This window comes from Camelina sativa, chromosome 12 (genome assembly GCF_030686135.1).
Source record: "Camelina sativa cultivar CO46 ecotype springtype chromosome 12, ASM3068613v1".
Taxonomy (NCBI): Eukaryota; Viridiplantae; Streptophyta; class Magnoliopsida; order Brassicales; family Brassicaceae; genus Camelina; species Camelina sativa.
The window spans coordinates 41,261,056-41,288,242 of record NC_141891.1 but is presented as its reverse complement, the minus strand read 5'-3'; the positions used below and the strand labels follow the sequence as shown (position 1 = coordinate 41,288,242).

Here is a 27,187-nt window from a genome sequence, read left to right as displayed (position 1 = left end):
TGGGTACAATTGCAGAACCTCCATCTCGATTCGATTCGTCTGTGGTAAGCGAAGGTGAGCAGCAACAATCTGGTCCAAACTGAAGGGTTGACGAAGTTGCGCCTCACTGTCTGATATGATGGATCCTCTGTTTTGGTTTGTATTCGCCAATTTGGGCGACTTGCGCTTCAAATTGCGACGAACTAATTGATAACTTTCGGTATGAGAGGAATAAACGCGGATCGATGTACTGGCCATAACAGGGTCGTCGGAGAGTGTGGAAGGATGTCGGAAAAAAAGAATATGCGACTGCAAACAAATAAATAAAGAAGAGAGAGAACAGAGCAGATACCTTGAGACGTTTGGCGGAAAGTGGAGAAATGAAGGCGTAGGTCAAGTATTTATAGGAACGACTGGGCGGCAACCCTACGCAGAGTCATTATGACATACGCGACGTTTCAGCTTCCGATCTGACAGAAGCGACGTATACGACACGTGTCACGTGACCAGAGGATGGCAAAGCGGTGCGAGAATCCGAGTAAATTAGATTTGTTTTCCTTATAGTTTAGATCAGATATTCCCTTCCTATAGTCCGAACATTCAAATTAATTTCCGAATATACCGAACTGGGGGAACTAATTGTTGGTGCGGGAATTTGTACCCCATCATACCGGTCTAAACCAATAAGTCAAACCAATTATCTAAACCGGAAGTTCGATTCACTGTTAGATAAAGCCTTCGAATGAAGGCCCAATCACTACTAAAAAAAAGTCATATAGCCACGGAAAATTTTGTGGCTGGAACCTATAATCCGTAGCTATAAGAGTTATTAGCCATAAATTGCGACAGATAAAGTTTGTGGCTATAGCGTCGTGGCTGTGAGAATCCGTGGCTTTTCGTGGCTACATTAGTGGCGATCTACGACGATCTCATTCGTGGCTATTTAACCACAGACAAGTCACAATGTTGTTCGTGGGTAAGTAGTGACGATTATTTTCGTGGTTTTCTTTGGTTGATGTAGCCACAACAAGAATCATGGGTTTCCGTGGTTAACTTTGTGACGGACGTTGGCATGGTTTTCCGTGGTTCCTGTAGCCACAATAATAATCGTGGGTTACCGTGGTTGACTTAGCCACAACGTATTTCGTGGTTGGTCCGTGGTAATTTGATAAGGAGCCATGGATTTAATCGTAGCTTTTTCGTGGGTACTGGTACGTAAGCCACAATTGGTGTTGTGGGTTTTCTGTAGAAAATTTGTTAAATGAGCAGATTTTTTTTTTTTTGTTCATAATGAGCAAATCAAAATTGTCAAAAATTATAGCTTTGTATGAAAACAACATAAAAATTATAAAGCTTAACCGATAATAAGGACTGAACATATATATAATCCAAATATTTTTGGTTTACAAAAAACATAGAGACATGATTTTAATCCAAATATTTTTGGTTTACAAAAAACATAGAGACATTATTTTAATCCAAAATACCAAAAGATAAGTCAAGTCATGTGTCACATAATCATATCATTCCTCATTATTATTGTTCTGAGGTTGTAGAGAAGTGGAGGCAGGGACTGATTCACTAACCATGGGACGAGAACTTGAGGGTGTGATCCATTTGTGAGTTATGGGATCAATTCCAATACCCCTTAGAATGACATGTGTTGAAGCTTTCATTGATGCTGCACATTCCTTTACCACCTTCATGTCATCCTTCAGCATCATCACATTTTCTTTCAGCATTGCCAAATCTGCTTTAACTGCTTCTACATTAGTCTCCAAGCTAGATAACCGCATATCCACGTCAAGATTGCGGGTAAGATGTGAAGTCTCGTTTGGGCTGACATCTTTATCTTGAGCGCTGCCCAGTCCATAATTACAACCTTTTTTTGGTTTATTTATCTGGACAAAATAATTAAGTTTCAGTGTTTGAAAAATATATGATATGAACTATTGAGTTGCAAAGAAAGCCAAATTCCAAAAGATTAAAGCAATTGAACTAACCTCCAGAAATGTTTGGTTGATGAGATGAGTGTGAGAAGGAAGTGGAGATCCATCAGCAGCTTCAAGTTGGGATACAGTTAGCTCGACTTCTTCTACAATGGACTTTGCACGATAGTCAACATATGTTCTATCTTTGCGCATGTGTGTCTGACGTAGAAGGTCTGTGTATGGTACCGGTTCATCTTTCCCAGACTTAAGCTTCTATAAACAAGAAAATGCAACAATTCACCCAAAAAAAAACATCAAAGTAAATCAAAGAATCAGTTATTCATGTTTTCTGGAAACTTAACCAACATACGCTAATTATAATCAAAACAACAATACAGTAAGTAATCAAAGAAACGCAAGGAACATTCATAATGTAACACTAAATCAAACAAAAAGTCAAAAGTTTTTCATTCTTACCAAATTGTACTCAATGTTGGCAAATGCAACAGGGCCAGCACAATGCTTATGTATCCCTTTGCCATCAGGATTAGAAAGGCGATTTTTCGTGTTGGTCTTGGACTTTTCAACCATCTCTTCCGTTGCCCAATTCACCACCATCCAGTCCCAATCTACTTGGCTAATGTATTTGGGTTTTATGTTGTCTCTCTTTTTTGAGCTAATCCAATCACAAACTGAATCGAGAACCTCAGTCTTCCATTTGCTATATACTAAATTGTGGTGCACCTTATCCCAGTAATAATTTTGCTACAATAGAAACAAATATGTTAGTTAGATGAGGATGTATGTAAAGATAATTTAAACAGTCACAAAACGGTAATAAAAACAAACACTGACCACAAAATCCTGCCACCACTCATCCTTTTTGTTCTGAGGAACTGTGGACCAATTCCACCAAGGTCCCATGAAATTGCTCTGCCACGTTGTTCAGATGGCTTTATTGACAGATTTGTCAATTTTAAACCTGAAATGTTTACAAAACCACATTTTGAAAGTACCAAGAATTGTAACAATAGTGATTTCTATGTGTGTACATGTAACTGTCAACTTTTAACAAGTACAAAATCATACCATAAAGCTCCGTTGACCTTCTGAGGATGGAGGTGTGGCTGGTCTTGCCTTGCTGGTGCATTAATTAGTGCCTCAAGGGTAACATTATTAGAACTGCTAGCACCATTAGAAGATAAACCAGTAGCTCCTGGTGGCATGTTAGGTCTCGGTGGCATGGTAGCACCATTAGAAGAAAAGCCAGTAGCTCATGGTGGCATGGTAGTAGCACCATTAGAAGATACACCAGTAGCTCTCGACGGCATAGTAGTTGGGCTGTTCGTGAGATGAATCTTGTGTCGCATGGTAGTTGGCCTGAAACTGGGTTGCCCGTTGTCGCTTTGTTTTTGATGTCATCTGTAGCAGTTAATATGATCTTATTCAAATCAAGATAAAATATAACTAGTTGAAGCAAATGCAAACTCCAAATAAATCAACAACAGACGTAATACTAGGATCTGTCCATTAATATATATCTTCTCCATCACAAGTGTTGAACAACGTATTTGGCTGTGTGATTAAAATAACCGTATTGAGTTCAGTGTATATATGAACGAGCCAAATATATATAGACAAAGTATTCTAAACTTTCATAATTGAAAGCCCCAAACGAATCAGCAAATGATTAATTATCCCAAGATAGACAAAGGCCATGAATGATTTTGAACCCAAGAAAAATTAGGACCAGCGATGGTTCTAGAACTGGAAGATTGGTGATGCAGGGGAGATTTACCTTTGAAATTGTATGAATCTCCGTGAGAGGAGAGTTGTATATTCATTATGTATTTATAGTGTTACAAGTGATAAGATCATATCTTTGCCGAATATGAGGAGATATACATAAACATAAGATTCTCATATATCCTATCTAACACCCCCCCGCAGTCGGAGCGGGAGGCAGCCGAACACTCAGACTGGACCGAAAAGCAAGAAAGAGAGTAGTCGGTAGACCCTTAGTGAAGATGTCGGCGTATTGGTAGGGAGAAGGAACATGGAGAACCTTGATGTAGCCTAACGCAACCTTCTCACGCACAAAGTGAATATCAATTTCAATATGCTTTGTACGCTGATGCTGGACAGGATTGGTAGACAAGTAAACGGCACTAACGTTATCACAGAACACAAGAGAGGTGCGAGGGACCGGGATTCGCATTTCGACAAAAAGGTTACGTAACCAAGTAAGCTCAGCCACAGCGTTGGCCACACCTCTATATTCAGCTTCCGCACTTGACCGAGACACCGTCTGCTGCCTCTTAGCGGACCAGGAGATAAGGTTGTTGCCAAGAAAGACACAATAGCCGGACGTCGAACGGCGTGTGGTCGGACAGCCAGCCCAATCAGCGTCAGAGTAGGCAATCATAGCCGTAGGAGAAGACCGATAGAGCTGAAGACCGTGTGTAATAGTTCCCTTGACATAGCGCAGAATACGTTTGAGAGTGTTGAAGTGGTTTTCACGAGGATCATGCATGAACAAACACACCTGCTGCACGGCATACGCAATGTCTGGGCGAGTAAAGGTAAGATACTGAAGAGCACCAGCGAGACTGCGATACAGCGTCAGATCCTTGACCGGTGGACTCGCGAGAGTGACTTCAGCAAGCTTCGGATTCGTGTCAACCGGTGTGAGGCACGGATTGCACCCGGTCATGTTGGCCCGCTGGAGAATGTCAGCCGCATAGTTCTGTTGATGAAGAAACGTACCCTGTTTGTTACGAATGATGGAGATCCCAAGGAAATGATGAAGCTCGCCAAGATCTGTCATAGCAAAAGCAGAGTGTAGTGCCGCAATCACGTCATTAAGGAGTTTGGTGGAGGAGGCGGTGAGAGCAATGTCGTCGACGTAAAGTAGCAAATACGCTATGTCTTTGCCACGAGGTAAGACAAACAGCGACGAGTCCATGGTGCTCTGTTCAAAACCAAACTGCTTGGCAAACGTAGAGAACCGAGTGTACCAGGCACGGGGAGCCTGTTTGAGCCCGTAAAGAGAACGTCGCAAGAGGCAGACATGATCCGGCTTGTTGGGGTCCTTGAAGCCCAGCGGTTGATGCATATAAACGGTTTCTTTGAGATCACCGTGGAGAAAAGCATTCTTAACGTCAAGCTGTCGGAGCGGCCAACCCTTCACCGTTGCCTCATGAAGAAATGCGCGAATAGTGGCCGGCTTAACAACCGGACTAAATGTCTCATCACAATCAATTCCCGGTTGTTGAGACTTCCCATTAGCGACCAGCCTAGCCTTGTAGCGTGCGAGCTTGCCCGAAGCATCATACTTATGCCTGTATAACCACATAGAGCGAATAATGTTAGCATTCTTGGGCCGTGGGACAAGAAACCACGTCCCCGTTTTAATAAGAGCATTGTATTCTGTTCCCATGGCCGGATTCCAATTAGGATCCTTTGCCGCCTGTATGTGGTTTGAGGGTAAGGGAGAGACAGCGGTGGTGTGGAGGCAAAGGCGATTGACTGGTTTAATAATACCCGCCTTGCTGCGTGTTTGCATAGGGTGCGAGGACGTAGCATGGGAAACTGTTGTCGAAGGAACAGCAACGGGTGGAGGTGCAGGATGAGCAATAGGCGGAGGAGCTACGGGCTGAGTAGACAGAGGAGGAAGACGAGGTATAGGTGGAACCGGTACGATAACCTCCTCAGGCGGTGATGGAGCTGGTACAGCCGCAAAGGGGAAAACATTCTCATCAAAGATCACATGACGTGAAAAAATAATCTTGCGTGTGTTAATGTCGAGACAGCGAAACCCGCGATGGTCAGAGGGATAACCCAAAAACACACATGCCGTGGACCGGGGAGCAAGTTTGTGAGGTGTCATAGGCAGTAGATTCGGATAGCAGAGAGAGCCAAAGACCCGAAGATGATCATATCGTGGTTGTTTGTTGTAAAGACGGGTGAAGGGAACCTCATTATTGATAGAAGTCGAAGGCAACAGATTGATGATGTGTGCGGCTGTGTGAAGAGCTTCCACCCAATATGTGTGAGGCATGTGAGCCTGGATAAGGAGTGTGCGAAGGAGATTGTTGAGAGTCCGCAACATGCGTTCTGCTTTGCCATTCTGCTGAGAGGTATAAGGGCAAGAGAACCGAAAACTCGTACCAGTGGCAGCAAAATGATCTCGAAACAGGCGATTGTCATATTCCCGGCCATTGTCACACTGAAGGAAGGTGATACCACGGGCCTCTGGAGGAGGATCGATTAAAGCGGTGCCTCTGTTGCTAACATTATTCGCTCTATGTGGTTATACAGGCATAAGTATGATGCTTCGGGCAAGCTCGCACGCTACAAGGCTAGGCTGGTCGCTAATGGGAAGTCTCAACAACCGGGAATTGATTGTGATGAGACATTTAGTCCGGTTGTTAAGCCGGCCACTATTCGCGCATTTCTTCATGAGGCAACGGTGAAGGGTTGGCCGCTCCGACAGCTTGACGTTAAGAATGCTTTTCTCCACGGTGATCTCAAAGAAACCGTTTATATGCATCAACCGCCGGGCTTCAAGGACCCCAACAAGCCGGATCATGTCTGCCTCTTGCGACGTTCTCTTTACGGGCTCAAACAGGCTCCCCGTGCCTGGTACACTCGGTTCTCTACGTTTGCCAAGCAGTTTGGTTTTGAACAGAGCACCATGGACTCGTCGCTGTTTGTCTTACCTCGTGGCAAAGACATAGCGTATTTGCTACTTTACGTCGACGACATTGCTCTCACCGCCTCCTCCACCAAACTCCTTAATGACGTGATTGCGGCACTACACTCTGCTTTTGCTATGACAGATCTTGGCGAGATTGGAGGAGGAAACCCAATCTGGTTGTTGGTCCAATTGTTACGACCTCGTCCACGGTTGTTGCGTCCTCTGCCTCTGTTGCGATGGTTAGGATTGTATCCGCGGCCGGAGTTGTTGTTGTTGTTATTGTTGTGTTGCTGCGAAGAGTGTTGTTGTTGATTGTGATCAGTGAAAAGGACCGTTGACGACGAAGGGTTGGTGGTGTGTTGAGCCACAGGTTTGACTTGTTTGTCAAGGCGCTTCTCCTCCATCAAAAGCATCGAGCGAGCCTTGCTGAACGAGGGAAAGGGAGTCTGATGCTGGATAACATTGATGATGTTATCAAACTTGTCAGACAGGCCGTTCAACATGTGCATTACTAGAGCCCGATCAGAAACAGGGGAGTCGAGGTTAGCCAACAAATCAGAGAGAGACTTCAATTTGTGACTATAGTCGGTGATGCTCATATCACCGATCTCAAGGGTGCGGAGGTCGTTGTCATACTGGAGTGAACGAGCCTCCTTGTTATCACGAAATAACCCTTCAAGCGTGAGCCAAATGTCACGTGTTTTGGATTTGGCTTTGAGGATTGTGTCAAGGAGCTGTTCCGACACCGTGCCATAAATCCACATTTTTACAAGCCCATCACGTTCTTTCCACTGTTTCTCATCATCAGTGGTAGGTACAGAGGAGCCATCAAGATGTCCTAAAACACCGAAGCTGCTGCAATGGGTCTCGAAGAGCTCCCGCCATACGTCATAATTCAGCTTGTTAAGATCAAGCTGGATGGGGATGTAGCCTCGAATCTGTGCGATTCCAAAGGGCTTATCAGTGTTGGGAGTGACAGCGGTTTGGGAAGAGCCGGTCATCATCACCAATCACGAGAAAATAACACAAAAGAAAGAAAGAAAGGAAAATAAAAGAGATAGACGGAGAGAGAAGAGAGCGGAGGAGGATCGATTAAAGCGTTGAGAATAGCTTTAGCTCTGATACCATGAAATTGTATGAATCTCCGTGAGAGGAGAGTTGTATATTCATTATGTATTTATAGTGTTACAAGTGATAAGATCATATCTTTGCCGAATATGAGGAGATATACATAAACATAAGATTCTCATATATCCTATCTAACAACCTTAGACATTGATGGTTATAGTCTTCTAGAACTGAAATTTTGGGAGCGTGAGAAGTTGAAAAAGCAGGAGGAGACAAGAAATAGAAGCAGCGGTGGTATGGTTGACAGAGGACGTGGCCGGATTATACGAGACGAGAAGCAGCGGTGGTGTGGGTCGACCGAGGCGGGAGAACAGAGGACGAGACCGGAGGAAGAGGCAGCGGTGGTGTGGGTTTTAGCCGACGAGACCGGAGGAAGAGGATAGAAGAAGTAGTGGTGGTGTTGGATTTAGACGAGAGAGCTTAATTAGGTTACTGCCTTACTTGAAGAGGAGAGAATTACACTTGAGGAAATAAAATAGAAGAGGAAGACGAACATAAACACTTAGGCAAAAAAATAAATCACTGCTTAATATTTTATTCTCCCTCCACAAACCCAAAATTATTTAGGCGGTAAGTCCCAAATTTTCCCACCTTCCCCCAAATTGTACTTCCTCCAAATTGTAATAAATTATATATTTAATCTAGGTTTATACAGCATATTATTTTATGTAATTATTAGTTTTTTGTAATAGTAGATTTATTATTCATAAAATATGACATATGTCTCTTATAAAATATTTAATGTAAATTATTAGTTTTGTATGAGTACTTTATTATTCACAAAATATGACATATCATATAAATTATTTAGTGTAATTATTAGTTGTTGAAGTAACAGGTTTATTATTCATAATATGAAAGATATCTAACACAACTCATGATGCATACATAGTTAGATAAATTTAACACTTAATCAGAGTTCGAATCAGAATCATCACACATATCTTCTATATTATCGTCTGACACATACTTGTCATCAGGATCATCCAACGGTAAATCTTCATAATTATAAATGTCTTGCACAGCATGTACTTGGACCCTTAGCAATTCACTTGGTACAACCACTTGGTTGTATCTATCATCTTGTAAAGCTATTTCATCTACTTCCAATGTTTCGCGAATACCTCGAGGTAAGACTTTAGTACAAGCCCACCAATCATTTACCGTTGTACTTCCACCCAAACGTGGATAAGGAATGAAACAAACTTGATCACATTGTTCTGGTAACACAAAAGGATCATATTTCTGGTATCTTACGTGGTGCGACATCAACAATACCAGAAGGATGTCTGCGCATCCCACAACCTTCTGTCGTATCGAACCACGTGCATTTGAAAACCATTGTCTTCAAACCAACAGCACCATGGTAATCGATCATGATAATCTCTTCAATAAGGCCATAATAATCTTTGTCGGTGGTTCCACGTACAATATCACCATAATTTTGAGTTCTTTTATCTTGTCCATGTCTATGAGTGTGGAAGTGGTATCCTCGTGTGTAGTACATAGGCCAAGATGTGAAATTGTGTCTCGGACCTTGTACAAATTCCAACATCCACAATGGAAAAATATATGATCCACTTGCATCATCGATCTACAAAAAATATGTATAATTAATTAATTAATATATTATTTGACAATTTTCTAGATTAAATTATTTAATCTAACATATATAAATGAATAACATTATTAAGAAAATAAACTTACATAATCTTTAACCCATTGGGCATAGTGGTTTTCTTTAGCAATCTCCAATGCGTTCGAGGTAATATCAGGATTGCTTCGCGTCATATATTCTTCAAACATTCTGTTTAAATTTTTAAATTGATGTAAAAATATATATTTGAGATTATATAATTATTTTATACACTGATAAAATAACAATAATTATACCTCTCATACGGAGAAATTCAGCGCAATTGAGCATTAAATATGTTTGGAGCACGTTGTAGTCGATATCATTTAACCACCCATTTGTCATTTTTCCACCATTATGTCCTTCAGGTTTGAATATAGTCGGAACATCTGGATAAGCGTAACTAAATTGGACGTCTTCAAGAGCTTCAGGAGATTGTGAAACATCTGCATATTCAAAATGATTTCTTGAGATATATGAAATCTCTTCAATCAAAGATTGTGCAACAATCGATCCTCCAATTTTGGCCTTGTTTTTAGCCTTCTTTTTTAGATGGTACATATATCTTTCAAATGGATACATCCACCTATACTGCACGGGGCCACCTAAAGCAGCTTCATCTGGCAGGTGGACAGGAAGATGTTCCATAACATCAAAGAACGATGGAGGGAATATCTTCTCTAAATTGCAAATTTTCACTGCAATATTTTCTTTCAAAACCGCAATATCTTCTGTTTTTAATGTCTTCGAAGATACATCCCGAAAAAACAATGCAATATCTATAAAAAAACAAAACAAAAAAACTTAGACAGATTATATTTATATATATATATATCAACTTTAAGTATAATTTAAAAAAATAAAAGCATTATTACCTGAAATTGCAGTGTGGACATTTTTAGGTAGAAGTTCTAAGAAAGCAAATGGAAGAAGTCATTGCATAATGACATGACAATCATGATTTTTTAGTCCCGACAGCGTCCAAGAGTTTACATCAACGCAACGGCTAAATTTTGAAGCATAACCATCTGGAAATTTGATATCTCTTTTTAGCCACGTTAGAAATTTTTTTTACCTTCAACCGTTAATCTAAAGATTGGCACTGGCGCTTTTCCGTCTGGAGTAAGCTCTAAATCCTTTCTTCTGCATAATGCTGGGAGATCCATCCTCGATCTAATGTTATCTTTTGTTTTTCCCGGAACATTCAACACCGTCTTGATGAGATTATCGAAGAAATTTTTTTCTATGTGCATAAAATCAAGATTGTGTCTAAGAAGTAAATCTTCCCAAAACGGTAACTCCCAAAAAAATACTCTTTTTCACCCAGTTGTGATACACACCATACCCATCAATTGTTCGAGCAGGATTGTCGTGGCCATTCCCTCCGCAGTCAACGGTTTCGTACAATCCTTCAATGGTATTGATTCTTTCCTGTAAAATTTCTTCTCCGGTAAGCCATGATGGAGGATGATCCTTCTCTATAGCTCCTCGTCTAAATGATTTCACATTCCGCCTGTAAGGATGATCTGACGGCAAAAACCTTCTGTGGCAATCGAACCAACTATGTTTTCTTCCATGAGGCAACCAATACGACTTCGTCTCATCCAGACAGTATGGACACGCTAATCGACCATGCGTCATCCACCCAGAAAGCATTCCGTATGCCGGGAAATCGCTGATTGTCCACATTAATGCAGCTCGCATCTTGAAATTTTGATTTTGTGATACATCAAATGCTTCCACTCCGTCGTTTCATAAACTCTTTAGTTCTTCAATCAGCGGTTGCAAATAAACATCCAGACTTTTCTTTGTATGTTTTGGCCCTGGTACAAGTATTGCTAAGTAAAAATATTCTTTTTTCATACACATACCAGGAGGAAGATTATAAGGAGTCACGATCACAGGCCAAATCGAATGTGTCTCACCATTCATACCAATTGGATTAAATCCATCTGATGATAAGCCTAAATAAATATTACGACTCTCATTAGCAAATGTAGGATATACCTCTTGAAAATGCTTCCACGCTGCTCCATCTGATGGGTGTATCATTTCTCCTTCTGGAGAGATATGTTCAGCATGCCATCGCATATGAGACGCTGTCACCTCCAATTTGTATAACCTCTTCAACCGTTCTGTGATTGGTAGGTAACACATTATTTGCTTAGGTATGTTTTTTCCTTTTCTTACAAAACCAACACTGCATAAGCTCTCGGTCTTCCCCTTTCCAAAAAAGCATGCAGTTATCTTCACAAACATCAATCTTTTGTAATGGCAATCCCAGCGCCCGAGTCAATTTCTTCATTTCATAATAAGAACCAGGAACTTTATTTGGCTTGGGACAAACATCTTTAATTGTTTGCGATATTTCATCGCCGCATGCCTCAACCAAATTCCACTTTGACTTTATGTTCAATACACGTGATGTCACATACATTTGAGAAATCCCTTCAATGCACCCATCATAAAGAGGTTGATTAGCTTCCTCAAACGCTTGAAAAAAATTATCATGGTATGGCTCTTCATTGACCGTTTCAGGCATATACGCTTGAAAATTGGGCGCAGCTTCTTGTCCCATGTTAACATCTTCGTATGGAATGTTACCGTAATTTTCGACCGGCAGCTGATCATGTGTAGAATGATTATCCCAAGTTTCTTCTTCAACCGGAAAATAATTTGCCCTCGACGATGTTTCACCCGCATCATAACAATTTTCGCCATGGCTCGTCCAGACATAATAATTCCCTTTGAATCCATTCCGACGTAGATGCTTGGAACAGTTTGGACCTCCCGCTGTTTTATGTTCCTACACCGTGAACAAGGACAAGGTAAAGTTCCTCTCTCCATATAAGAATGTTGATTACACGCAAATCGAAGAAATGTGTCAACCCCTTCAATAAACTCTTCTGTTACACGATTCTTCTCTGGATCTATATGTTGATCCATCCACTCTCTCGAAGCAAAATAATTAGACATGTTTGGATTGTATAAGTGAGAACAATCGCTTAAAAAAAGTAAGTGTTTTCGAAAAATAAGACCTTTTGTTTTTCGTTGTTGTGTATGAAATGATAAGAAGAAGACACGGTCTATTTATAATACAAATAACCCACGGCTTAGCCACAACAGTTTCCGTGGCTATACAAAATATCACAAATAATTCAGGGCAAACTCGTGGCTTGTAGACAAAGTAAAATCAATCATTCATATTTTGTGTCGAAACAAATATATTCTCTAAACTTTATGTCAAAACACAATAAACCAAAAAAAACATCGATTGACATTTCTTTATGTCAAGTTTCAAATCACAAATAATTCAAACTTTGCCACAGATTTGCAACGGAGATGTTCCGTGGTAACTATAGTCACGAATTAGCCACGCATGATCCCTAATTTTGTGGCTTTTCATAGCTATTACCCACAGATATTGCATGGCAAACCCGTAGCTAAATTACCACAAGATGTTTCGTGGCTTTTCTGTAGCTTTTAGCCACGAAGTTGCCACAAACCTTCCACGACCACCATTTCGTAGCTATTTCGTAGTTAATCCGTGACTATTTTTTTTAGCCACGGATGTGCTGTGGGAAAGTCGTGGCTATGTGACTAAATTCTACTAGTGAATGGAGTCAGAAGCCCAGTTCGGGTGCAAGGAGCCGACTTCTCAGGTCGCCCGGCGGCTGACCTAACAAAGAAGAAGAAATTTTCCTAATATCGGCCAAATCAATTAGGAAAGTAACTATATTCTGTAATATAAGAAAAGCCTATAAATAAAGAGGGAATCCCCTCATTGTAATCATCGAGCAATTAATACAAAAACTCTAAATTCATCATTGTTCTTGAGCAAACCCTAACTTGTTTTCAAAGATATTTCAAATTTCCTTTTTCCTGTTAACTTTGATCCGATTTCTTAGAGAGATACCTTTATTGAATTTGTTTCCTCCTTCAAACAAATTCATTGTGTGAAACTCAGTTTCTACATTTTTCTTTGTATCACCATTTGCTCTTCTCTTTTTCTTTTACTACTTTTATTTTTTGTTACGTGTTTAAGAATTATTTGTTTTGAAACTTTGTTAAGAATTTCTTGTTAATTACAACACGAAAAAAAAAACTTAATGAAAAATATGAATTCCTGAAAAAGTTATAATTTTAGAGATTATTGAGTAATGAAAGAATTTAATACTTTTAAAAGTTACCTTATATTTTTTGAATTGGAATGGATTTGTTTTATATTGAGAAAAATTATCAAAGTCCAACGAATGTTTCATTATACAGAATATGCGTTTGATTTAACGAAAGCAGAAACATTGAACTTTCCTCATATTCATTAATCATTATACAGAAACATTGCACATTATGATTTTTCTGATCCTTATTATAAATTATTTTTCTGTCTCCGCCACTCAGTATTCTTAATTACTAGTGATTATTAGTTCAGCTTGTGACTCTTTCAGAAAACAAAAATATGAGTATAAATCTAGAAGATTTAGTTCGTGGAAGATGAAACATTCTTATACTAATAATTAACTTTGTGGTGGGAAAAATATTCACATCATAAAATTGAAAGAATGTGTTGAAAGTAATTTTTTGGTCATGATACCAAAAAATTTATTGATTTTGTATATGCTTTTTCTCTGTTTTTTAGAATCGTAATTGGTCTTTTGTTTTTTCTTTCGTCCCACTTCTTTTGTTTTTAGTATATCTTCTCGGGAATAGAAAATTTCAGTATCTGACAATGATGGCAAATATCGTCAGATTCGAAACGGCTCCACAGTCAGGTGTCCGACAATAATAGCAAAAGACAGTCATAAAATTCAAATTTGTTATGAACTCTACGTACTTTCGTGTGGATGACACCTCTTAGGTCATCTTTATTGGTATAACATTTAGGGTGTTCTTGAACTTATTTAAATTGGAAAAAATGAAAAAGTGATCTTAGATCAGTTTAACAGATCTTATTGTAGAACTATTGTTGGGTTTGTTCTTGTGTGATATGGCCTATTGTGATTGGAGGATTTGATTGAGAATATATGAAATAAATTTGGACCTTAAACTATGTTTAATTAAATATAATATTTGTGTGTTTTAATTAATTAAGTAATATGTTTGTTTGTTTGTTTTTTTAAATTTTATTTACAATATTTTGTTGTTTCATAAAAATTTGGTATTGTATTTTGAATTTTGTAAAAGTTTTATAAGTTTGAAATTTAAATGTTCTTTTATAATTTTTATAATTTATAAGTTTATAAGTTTAAGAATATGTTTAAGAATATTATATAATTGTAATAAGTTTAATTGTAATATTATATATCAAATTTATAAGATTTTATAATTATAATATATTTAAGAATATTATATTATTAAATCTTATGATCTTAAACATGTTCTCCCAATAACTAACTTTTTAATAAAAGATTTTAATTACTGATCTTACATTATTTTCCTAATATATTTACTTTAAGAACACCAAAAATAGTTACCTCTTTAAAAATGCCCTTACCATTTCGTCAGTTGCGTCATATCTTACGTCCGAAATATATGTGATCCTTTTTTATTTGTTACTTTTCTAACACATTATATTAAGATTCTATATATTATATAAAAATATATTATAGAGAGCGAGAGACAGATCTACAACTACAACGATCCCTAGTGGCCCACTGGCAGGCGGGTACAAAACTCGCCGACTCGGGCACTCGGCACAAAACTTATGTACCTTTTTGGTAATTACCAAAGCATACATCCCTAGATTTATTAGCTGGAATGGTGTCTATTATCTAGTTCTAAAATAAGAAGAAATTTTTTATAATTTGTTTGGTATATGTTGATTTCTTAGAAATACAGAAAGAAAATGAAAGCAAAGAGTTGACAGTATTAATTTATAAATAACGAATCTCCTCATCCCCGTGCCATATTAGTTACTTACTATACCACCCATACTAGTAAGAGAGAAATGCACATCATGGCTTATTGGTAATTCGAAATTAAAAATGTATTTGGTTGAAACTTAATTTATACCATCCCCATCGTAAAGCTTTTAGAGAGTATTTTAACCAATAAAAAAATTAAAGATTTAAAAATAAAGAGAGTGAATAAGAATCGGTTTAATTTTGTATTTGAAATTAAAGTTTAATTATTTATTTAAACCATATTAACATTTTGTTGTTAAGATACTCTTTTTGATTTTAAATTATATTTTTGATTTTCAAATTCTTATGTCCTTATTTTCAAATGTGACAGCTATATCAAATTCTTCCAACGTCCACACAACTGATAAAAACAAATTCACAAATGCAGATAGATCTTAACTAAAATTTATAGCCATGATGATAACGAACATTGATTTGTCAGTTCACGTGGTTTAACATCTATCTTTTCATAGTTTAAAATTTACTGAAACATTGATAAGTCAATATCAAAAAACTTTGATAAGTCGGCATGTGATAATCTTCTTTTCATAGGACAAAAAGTTGGGCAGCTGCTTTAAGTAGGCCTACAAATCACTATTTTCTTAGTCAAAACTCAATATCCATTAATGTGGTAGGAAAAGTAACAAAATCATTTTATCATATTATTAATTAGTCGCCTCTTGATATCCCACATTGATAGAATAAAAGCCTCAAATTGGAGATACGTACCACTACTAAACTTTTCAAGTAATAGACAAAAAACTCAATATGATCCTGACAAAACAAAATTGCATGGTAGTACGGTACGTTCGAGAGCAGATTAAAATTAGATTAGTCTACATTTAATTTACTATTTACCATTGCATACCAGTATGCATTGCTGCATACTAAAAATATCCATACTAGTATGCATTTGAGCGTATAACTCCATACCATTATAAATTCACTATTGGTCTGCATTGTAAATTTACTATTAGTCTGCATTTTTCATTCTTCTTGTCATATGTTTAGACTTATTTCTATTCATGTGGGGGATTGTTGGAACTGCAATTTTCTGGTTTTGAGACAGTGACTTTCCGGCGACTTTCCGGCCAAATGGTTGCTCAAAATTGTCGGGTCGATAGTGCAACGGAAAGTTGGTAACAAGTACTACAAGATGGTATACTCATACGTCCAAAACGGAGTTGATTTGAATACAAAATAAGAGTGTGAAGAGAGCTAATTGGGATGTTTGGGAAAAAGTCTCACATCGGAAACGGGCCATGGCCTCTTGGACTCTTGGGTTTTTAGGCTTTTGGGCTCTTGAGACTGTTGTAGTCTCATTTAATTTTTTGGAAAGACTTAGTGTGAACTCCAAGCAAACTTTTTAAGTACTCCGAGAATATTCAGTGAATATTTTCTTGAGACCTCCCTCCTTCCACTATATATAGAGACATAGCCTCTCATTATTTCTCACATTCAAAAAACATAAAGCCTCTTTCCTCTGAAGATCTTTCTCTCCCTCTCCCTTGCTTAGTCCAAGTAAGTTCTTAGTTTAGTAGTCTCGAGAGTATAACGTAGATCTGTTTGCTTGAGTTCTATTACTGGTGTGCTACTGTAATAGTTCGTGATCGGTTGTATCCTAGGATTCATAAATCGTGATTGTCCGAAAGTACTTACGGCCGATTTATTGAATTAAGGAAAGAGATATCATATCTTGCCTCTGTGATTTATTTTCTGCTTTATATTATGCTGTTGTAATTCGTTTCTGATTTCGTTATTTTAAATATAATTCGCATACTTTCTCAATTCGATTTTTGCTCTCCTTACAGCTTAATTCAATAAATCCGCTTTCTGCTTATAGCTTTAAACGGATTGAGATTTTTTCGAATTTTTATTTTTAAAACGATTTCAAAATCTTCTGAAAAACTGTTTTTGCTTTCATCTTTCGGTGCTTACGGGGAAAATTTTTGAAGAACGCTTTTAATTTAATTCTTTCTTCTCTACTCTCTCTGGTTTCCACGAACGCTCTTAATTGAGTGTGTTTGTGAAACAAGTTTCTGCGAACGCTTGTTAAGCAAGTTTGCAAAACTAATTCAGTGTAATTTAATTACTTAAATTGATTGATTAATATATTAATCAGATCTGTTTATTGTGAAACAGAAAAAAAATGTCTGGAGGCAACACCAACAACGTTGACGGTGCTAGGGTTCCTGCAACCCCTGTTGAAACTCCTGCGGAGTTGGCTTTACGCCTTGCTAAAGAACTTGAAAACACGAAGCTTACCGATTCGGGTATGGAAAACGTGCGCCGTAATCTGTTCGGTAATGGATCAACTCACATGGGGATACCACCTTCAGCTTCCCAAGGGATGATGCCAGATAAGTTCGATGGCAAAGCTGGGTTCAAAACGTGGCAAAACAAGATGAGCTACTACTTGGCCAGCATGAACATGGAAAGGTATCTCACAGAGGATCCACCAACGCTTCCACAAGGTGACACAGATGTGTATGTGGTTGGAAGTATGGATAGCTGGGCTCAAGGAGACTATTGTTGCAAATGTCAGATTCTGAACCGTTTGGTCAATGATTTGTATGACCTCTACAGTATGTACAAGACTTCAAAAGCATTGTGGCTGGCTTTGGAGACCAAGTACAAGACTGATGAGTCTGGGGTGCAGAAATTTTCAACTACGAAGTTCCTGAACTTCAAGATGGTGGATTCCAAACCAATTATGGAACAAGTGGAGGCTCTTCAACGCATCTTTCAGGAGATCGATTTGGAAGGGATGTCGATCTACAATGTCTTCAAAACGAATTGCTTGATCGAGAAGCTACCACAAGGCTGGTCGAATTTCAAGCATTACCTTAACTTCAGACGCAAGGCAATGTCTCTTGATGATCTCATATGTCGGTTGAGAGTTGAGGACAACAATCGTGGAGCTCATTCGGATGCTCAAAACCAGGGACATGATGTTCATGTAGCTGAGCATAAGGCCATGTATAAAGGCAAGGGTAAAGGGATCTCTATTCCTTATAAACCATTGAAGGTGTCATCTGGACCAAACTTCAAGAAGAGCAACCTTGAGAGGAAGTTCAAAGGAAAGTGTCATCATTGTGGTAAGATTGGACACAAGGCTGATGTTTGCAAAAGCAAAGTAAAAGATCTCAAGTTGCAGGCAAACCTAACTGAAGAAGACATGGTTTCGGTGGTTACTGAATGTAACATGGTGGAAGACAATCTAGTGGAGTGGTACTACGACACAGGTGCTACCACACACATATGCTCTTATAGGACCATGTTCACCACCTATGTGCACAACAAGTCAAATGAGCATCTTTTCATGGGCAACAGGCGGTGTCCAAGATTGAAGGTAAGGGCAAAGTAGTTCTGAAGCTAACTTATGATTGTGAGCTCACCTTGCAGAACGTGAAGCATGTACCTGATATGCGGAAGAATCTCATCTCTGGAACAGTGCTAAGCAAGCATGGTTTTTCCATTAATTTTGAGGCTGATAAGTGAGTTCTTAAGAAAAATGGGATGTATTTGGGAAAAGGTTTTGTTAAGGGTAGACTGATCAAGATGTCTGTAACGACATTCCATCCGAAAATTGTAGCTTTTGCTTCTGTTGCTGAAATGAAAGAAAACCCTATTGCTTACTTGGTTGAGTCGTTTACTACTTGGCATGAACGTTTAGGACATGTCAATTACAAAACAATGCAAAAAATGGAAAACTTGAATTTGACTCCGAAATTCAAAACTAACCAAGAAAAATGTGAAGTGTGCGTACAGGCCAAACTCACTAAAACTCCCACACCACGCGTTGAAAGAACAACCGAACCTCTCGGTTTAATTCACACATACTTATGTTATTTAAAGTATGTGCAATCTAGAGGCGGTAAGAAATACTTTGTTACCTTCATTGATGATTGCACAAAATATTGCTATGTATATCTCTTGCATAGCAAAGATGAAGCACTGGAAAAATTCAAAGAGTTCACCCTCGAAGCTGAAAATCAGCTTCCGAAAACTATAAAAGTAGTTCGAAGTGATAGAGGAGGAGAATATAATGAGCCGTTCAATGCATTTTGTAGAGAAAAAGGTATTATACATCAGACAACCGCTCCCTACTCGCTAGAATCTAACAGAGTAGCGGAACGAAAGAATCAAACTCTGAAAGAGATGATGAATGCGTTGTTGCAGGAATCTAGGCTAGCCCAGAACATGTGGGGGAGGGGGGGAAGCTTTGCTTACCACTAATTACATCCTCAATAGGATACCACATAAGGTGACTGGCAAGTCACCATATGAGCTTTGGAAAGGTACAGTACCTTCGTACAAATACCTCAAAGTGTGGGGGTGCCTAGCAAAAGTGGCTGTACCACCTTCGAAAAAGGTCACAATTGGGCCTAAAACCGTAGACTGTATCTTCATCAGATATGCACATAACATTAGTGCATATCGATTTCTGGTTCATAAATCAGATATTCCAGATATTCATATGAATACTGTTATGGAATAAAGAAATGCTTCATTTTTTGAAGACATTTTGCCCTGTAGGAAAACTCAAAAATGGACTCGTGAACAACGAGATGCAGCGACTTTGGAAGTTGGCAATACTTTGAGTACTATTTCTGTAGAAACAGAACTTGAACCTAGACGGAGCAAACAAACTCGCAAAAGTAAATCGTTTGGTGCTGATTTTATGATGATGTCATTTCTAGTAGAAAATCTACCAAGAACATATGCAGAAGCTATGTCCACACTTGATGCACCTTATTGGAAGGAAGCAGTCAAAACTGAAATAGACTCTATCATGCAACATCATACTTACGAGATGACAGATCTACCACAAAGAATTAAGCCTTTGGGGTGTAAATGGATTTTTAAGATAAAACGAAAACCCAATGGCGATATTGAGCAGTACAAGGCTAGGCTTGTAGTGCAAGGATTTCGGCAAAAAGAAGGCTTAGATTTTTTTGATACCTATTCACCGGTAACAACAGTATCTTCGATCATGATGCTCATAGGCATTGCAGTCTTGAGAAATCTTGAAATCCATCAAATGGATGTAAAAACTGCTTTTCTCCATGGAGATTTAGAGGAGGAAATCTACATGAAACAACCTGAGGGATTTGTTATTCCAGGACAAGAACACAAAGTGTGTAAACTTGTGAAGTCTTTATATGGACTCAAACAGGCTCCTAAGCAGTGGCATGAGAAGTTTGACAGTATGATGATGTCTAATGGTTTTCGTATTAATGAATGTGATAAATGCATATACTACAAAACTACTCCATCAAGATATATTTTGTTATGCTTATATGTAGATGATATGTTCATCATTAGAAGCAACAAAGACATCATCACTCAAACGAAAAACATGCTCAAAAGAAATTTTGACATGAAGGACTTGGGTTTAGCAGATGTAATTTTGGGGATAAAAATCATCAGAACTGATGAGGGCATTATCTTGTCTCAACCCCACTATGCTGAAAAGGTGTTTGATCAATTCAAGCATTACTCAAATGAGACTGCAAAAATTTCAGAGGATCCTCAAATTCACTTGACTAAAAATTCTGGTGAACCTGTGCAATAGGTGGAGTATGCAAGGGTAATTGCCAATCTAATGTACTTGACAAACTGTACAAGACCAGATTTAGTGCACTCTGTAAATGTACTTAGTCACTACACTAGTAATCCAGGACATAAGCATTGGATGGCTATAACTAGAGTTTTAGACTATCTACATTATACCAAAGATCATGGCTTGTACTATGGTAGAGAACCCGAAGTTTTGGAAGGTTACAGTGATGCCAACTGGATCGCAGACTCGAGAAATTCAAAATCCACGAGTGGATACGTTTTTACACTTGTAGGTGCAGCAGTGTCCTGGAAGTCTTCCAAACAAACTCTGGTAGCTAAATCAACTATGAAATCTGAATTCATAGCTTTGGAGATAGCTATGTCGGAAGCAGAATCACTTCGTAATTTCTTGGAAGACATCCCAATGTGGGGGAATCCTGTGCCTGCAATACGTGTACATTGTGATTGCGAATCGGCATTGGGCATGGCAAGGAATACCCATTACAATGTCAAAAATCTCGTCACATCAGACGGAGACATAAAACTGTTAGACAACTTATCTCAACTGGTGTAGTTACGATTGATTACATCCATACAAAAGAAAACCTAGCAGATCCATTTACAAAAGGTTTAGCGAGAGATCAAGTTATAAAGTCATCAAGAGGAATGGGTTTAAAGCCTACGACTTAAGAGGAGGTTTGATGGTAACCCCACCTACTCAGATTGGAAACCCAATGACCTAGGTTCAAAGGAACAACTAAATCAAGCTAAATCTGCTACAAGCACTAAGAGACTTTTGTCTTTTCCCATTTCTTAAAATGATGTAAGGTGCATCATGTATGTTAGAGGTTAAGCATATGCTTTTCAAGATTTGAAATGTAGCTTTGTAAAATATTTGAAATAATTAGAGGATATTTCTTTAAATACAAGCAGCTATTAAAATCACCTTGTGAGTGTGAAATGGGGCCGTTTCTAGGAGATTATATGAGGCTATACTCTCCAAGTTCACTCATGATTAACCAGGCATGTTCAAAGCCACAATGAACACAATAGAGAACCTCGTTCTACGAGAAAACGAAGCTGTGTTTTGCCTGTTGTCTAAGTTTACATACAAATCCGGATGGTTCAAGACATCAAGTTCACCATCTGGCCGAGTAAACTCGACAAGTATAACAATGAGTCGGTTCAAGGTTGAAAAACGCCACCAACTCAGATACAGTTAATTTATGCATATACTCTCGAAAGTCTGTCTAGTCTAGATAGTAGTGTCAGTCTATAGGGTTAGTTCTGTCGTCATATGTTTAGACTTATTTCTATTCATGTGGGGGATTGTTGGAACTACAATTTTCTGGAAAATTGCAGGTTTTGAGACAGTGACTTTCCGGCGACTTTCCGGCCAAATTCCGGCAAAATGGCGGCTCGGAATTGTCGGGTCGATAGTGCAACGGAAAGCTGGTACCGAGTACTACAAGGTGGTCTACTCATACGTCCAAAACAGAGTTGATTTGAATGCGAAATAAGAGTGTGAAGTGAGCTACTTGGGATATTTGGGAAAAAGTCTCACATCAGAAACGAGCCGTGGCCTCTTGGACTTTTGGGCTTTTGGGCTCTTGAGACTGCTGTAGTCTCATTTAATTTTTTGGAAAGACTTGGTGTGAACTCCAAGCAAACTTGGGCAGTACTCCGAGAATATTCAGTGAATATTTTCTTGAGACCTCCCTCCTTCCACTATATATAGAGACATAGCCTCTCATTATTTCTCACACTAAAAAAACATAAAGCCTCCTTCCTCTCAAGATCTCTCTCTCTCCCTCTCCCTTGCTTAGTCTAAGTAAGTTCTTAGTTTAGTAGTATCGAGAGTATAACGTAGATCTGTTCGCTTGAGTTCTATTACTGGTGTGCTACTGTAATAGTTTGTGATCGGTTGTATACTGGGATTCATTAATTGTGATTGTCGGAAAGCACTTATGTCCGATTTATTAAATTAAGGAAAGAGATATCATATCTTGCCTCCGTGATTTATTTTCTGCTTTATATTATGCTGTTGTAATTCGTTTCTGATTTCGTTATTTTAAATATAATTCGCATATTTTCTCAATTCAATTTTTGCGCTCTTTAACAAACTCCATACTAATCTGTTCCATACCACAGTCCAATGTTTCGTATACCGAAATATTAGTATGCATTGTCTGGTTTACACCATACCGTACAACCAAAGCCAAAATATTTTTTTGACAAAATAGTTGCTTATTGAGCATATATTCTTTAACTATTCGACAAAACAAAGCTATCTTCAATGAAAAGTGTCATGTATGTTAGGCATATATAGCTTTAAAACAAAATAAGAGGACTCTAATGTATATCGTATCGTCGCTTTGAGTGGTTAAGAAATGTGTGGTATTTGAAATTGTCCATATGTTGGCTTTATGCAATAACTATCTACGGGATAAGTTTGGCGCTCGTAACTAATTAATAAAACTTGTGTGTAAGTTCGGTATGAACTATGAACTAAATTAATTAGTCGTGTACTTCTCCTGATAGACCGATAATGCTGGTCCGCTGGAAGCTTCTTTAGACATCATGTTTACCAGTTTTGGATGATCTTTCAACTTATTTGAGCTCTTTGTGTCGCGCTATTGTAGGTTATCTGAAACTTATTTCAGATATCCAAAAATATACATTACCAGTAAAACTTATTAAAACTTTGAAGCATAAATAATAACAAATTAATAGAAAATATATTATACTCCCATAACATGATTTTGAAAATGATAATGAAATAACTTAAAAATGAACTATTTTATTTACAAATGTTTTTTTCATGTATGTAATTTTATATTCATAAATAAAAAATATTATAAAAACTAAATCTTTTTGAGAACTAAAGATATGTATAGAGTATTATAGAAAGAGTTAAAGATATTTTTGACCAAAAAATAAAAGGAAATACATCTAATATTCTTTTTGAAAATCATTTACCATTGACCAGGTTAATATAAGTCTCTCCTTTTTTGTGCACCATTTGACCAGCTTGAATTCATACTTCAATACGTACTTCTAGATCTTTTTTGTTATCCTTTCTGTTTATTGTTTTGTTAATATATTTATTAATTGTTATTATCTTCTTGTTTGAGACAAAATTGAATTCCTCCTATCATTTTTTTGTTTTTGTGATAACAAATTCCTATCCACCGTATATATATATTATCATCATCGGATGAGTAATCAATCTCACAACACATAATGGTGACCAAAGAAATGGTTTCATCACGTAATATCATTGAGGTGGCACGAGTCACCCCTACAAACCCCGACTCGTCCGAGTCAGTAACTCTCCCACTCACCTTCTTCGACTTATTCTGGTACAAACTCCACCCCGTCGAACGAGTCATCTTCTACAGACTCACCGACGCAACTCGCCCTTTCTTCGACTCAGTCATCGTCCCCAATCTCAAAACCTCTCTGTCCTCATCCCTCTCTCACTATCTCCCACTCGCCGGCAAACTCGTTTGGGAACAACTTGACACCAAACCAAGCATCGTCTACTCCCCAAACGATGCCGTTTCATTCACCGTCGCCGAGTCAAACGCCGACTTCTCACGTTTAACCGGAAACAAACCATACCCCACCGCCGAGCTATACCCGTTCGTCCCCGAGTTACGTGTCACCGACGACTCCGCCTCTGCCGTGTCGTTGCAAGTCACGTTATTTCCAAACCAAGGGTTCTGCATCGGCATAAACGCACACCATGCCGTTTTAGATGGAAAAACAACAACCATGTTTCTCAAATCTTGGGCGCACGCATGTATAAATCAAGATTCTTCTCTACCGGAGGATTTAACCCCAAGTTACGACCGCACGGTCATAAAAAGCCCGACGGATTTGGATACAGAGATCCTGAACGCTTGGCACTCAGTAGCCAAAATGTTCACCGGCGGTAAAGAACCAGAAAACCCCAAGAGTTTAAAGCTCTTGTGGTCGCCGGAGATAGGTCCCCACGTCGTCCGGTACACTCTCAATCTCACCAAAGAAGACATTCAAAATCTTAGAGAACAACTCAAGAGAGAATCCTCTGTTTCATCTTCACCAAAGGAGCTTCGCTTATCCACGTTTGTGATTGTTTACTCGTACGTTTTGACGTGTATGATCAAAGCTAGAGGCGGTGATCCGAATAGACCAGTCGGGTTCGGGTTCGCGGTGGATTGTCGAAGTCTCATGGTTCCACCGGTTCCATCGAGTTATTTCGGCAATTGTGTCTCTGCTTCTTTTAAAATGCCGTTTAAGGCAGAGACTTTTATGAGTAAAGAAGGGTTTTTAGCTGCTGCGAGTATGGTTAGTGATTTGGTTGAGGCATTGGATGAGAGTACAGCATGGAAGATCCCAGAGATTTTGGGAGCATTTATGACTCTTCCACCAGGAGCACAGCTTCTGTCTGTTGCGGGTTCGACCCGGTTCGGAGTATACGGGTTGGATTTCGGGTGGGGAAGACCGGAGAAAGTGGTGGTTGTATCGATTGATCAAGGCGAAGCGATTTCCTTGGCGGAGAGTAGAGATGGAAATGGCGGTGTGGAGGTTGGCTTCTCTCTCAAGAAACATGAAATGGATGTTCTCATTGATTTGCTTCATAACGGCCTCAAAGATTAAATCATTTTTCTTCCTCTACAAGAATAAGTAATCCAATCACATGTCTTTTTCAATCGTTGTTTTTATTTCCAATGGTCCGTGTTTATATAGTCGAGAAGGCGGGTTGTGCCCAACGGCTTCGGAACCACCTTTATATTGCTCACAAAGCCAGTAGTACCCAAAATATCCGTTGATTATACTGAAAAAATTCATGGAGGTCATTAGTTTGGTATATGTATTAGGCGAGCGGATATTTGGGGATTTCAGGATATCCATATATGTATTCATATCAGTAATATCTATGATTTTAATATCCGTATCCAAAAATTTTGGATATCCATTAAAAATCTGATTGTCCGTGAATATTCGAAGACTTGCACATAAAAAGAAACAAAAATACCAGGTAAAATACCAGATATCCATACCTAAATACCAGATATTCGTACCTAAATATTGGATTTCCAGTCTAAAATACCAAAAATTCAGTTGTAAAAAAAATAGATTTATGATCGTCATATCCGTCATTTTATTATTCGCATCCTTTTAGCCAGTTATTCATTTTTTGGATTGAATACCTGATATTAATCTTAGTCCTAAAATAATACTCCCTCTGTTTCACAAAGAGTGTCATTTTGACATAATGCACACAAATTAAGAAAATTTTCTAAATTTTTATTTTACCCTTTATAAATACACTAAAGATTTTCTCTTTCTAATTAATTAGCTCAAATTATAGGATAAAAAAGAGAATTTAATCTTTAAAACTACATTGAAAACATAAAATGACACTCTTTTTGTAACAAAGAAGATGTGTCAAAATGACACTCTTTGTGAAACAGAGGGAGTATTAAACATTGTAAAGAGTGAAGTTGATTATTCAATATTCAAAAGTGTTCAAGAAATTGTTAGGAGCTAAGTGTAGGCAATGATCTTCTATTTAGTGTCTAGGCAATCTTAATAGAAAGCTTAAAATTTACAAACTTAAAAAGATTAATTCCAACTTCACACTTCAGAATAAAAACAAAATAAATACCATAAGTTGTTAATACCATTTTTTAAAAAAATGTTAAAAAGAATATTAAAAAAAATTAAGCATCATTAACTAAAGGCAAGATGTAGTTTCATACGTGTTTACTAAATATTTTCACTCCAAAATTAAGCATCATTGATTTTATTCGACTCAGTTATCATCTCCAATACTACAAAAAAACATGCATTTTAGGATTACATTTGTGACTTTTTGTGGTCGCAAATATTTGTAACGCCATTTGTTACTACTTAACGACTACCATAACAACAGATGCAAAAGAGTCACACATTTACGATGGATATACTTAGTCGGCAAATAGCCATAAATAAGTGGCTCTTTTTCGAATATTTTGCAACGTAAGAGAAATACTAATTATTTTTACTGAATTTTATATATCTTCACAGAAGAGTCTTAATTTTGCGACTACTTTGGCTCATTTTACCAACTCCTCCAGATTTAAAATTGCAATTTGAAAATATAGAATTACTAATATGTTGACTTAACCATTTTTGTATTTATTTGAACTAAAATATTTATATATTCTTTATAAATATTTTAATTTTACATGTTTTAGTTAAACTCTTTGAAAAAAAACAAATCATGTAGAATATGTTACATATGTTTAATTAGTAAGGCTCTGTAAATTTGAAAAAAAAAACTTACCAAATGATTATTTTACCTCTTAAAAACGAA

General features: G+C 38.0%; 3 protein-coding genes and 1 pseudogene across 3 annotated transcripts; 2 read left to right on the top strand and 2 right to left on the bottom strand.

Annotated features, from left to right (window-relative positions):
- Positions 1 to 6,662: 6,662 nt before the first annotated feature.
- Positions 6,663 to 8,242, bottom strand: LOC147933436 (uncharacterized). Its single transcript, XM_087477454.1, has one exon. It carries the CDS (start codon positions 7,611 to 7,613, stop codon positions 6,663 to 6,665), a length of 951 nt encoding a protein of 316 aa, XP_087333580.1. The 5' UTR covers positions 7,614 to 8,242.
- Positions 8,243 to 8,646: 404 nt separating this feature from the next.
- LOC147933435 (uncharacterized) lies at positions 8,647 to 12,349 on the bottom strand (annotated as a pseudogene).
- Positions 12,350 to 17,425: 5,076 nt separating this feature from the next.
- On the top strand, positions 17,426 to 21,415 carry LOC147933434 (uncharacterized). Its single transcript, XM_087477453.1, has 5 exons — positions 17,426 to 18,628; positions 18,682 to 18,773; positions 19,816 to 20,486; positions 20,586 to 20,755; positions 20,855 to 21,415. Exons 1-5 carry the CDS (start codon positions 17,426 to 17,428, stop codon positions 21,413 to 21,415), a joined length of 2,697 nt encoding a protein of 898 aa, XP_087333579.1.
- A 2,273-nt stretch (positions 21,416 to 23,688) lies between these two features.
- On the top strand, positions 23,689 to 25,811 carry LOC104732934 (phenolic glucoside malonyltransferase 1). The gene has a single exon (XM_010452538.3). It carries the CDS (start codon positions 24,085 to 24,087, stop codon positions 25,483 to 25,485), a length of 1,401 nt encoding a protein of 466 aa, XP_010450840.1. The 5' UTR covers positions 23,689 to 24,084; the 3' UTR covers positions 25,486 to 25,811.
- Positions 25,812 to 27,187: the final 1,376 nt, after the last annotated feature.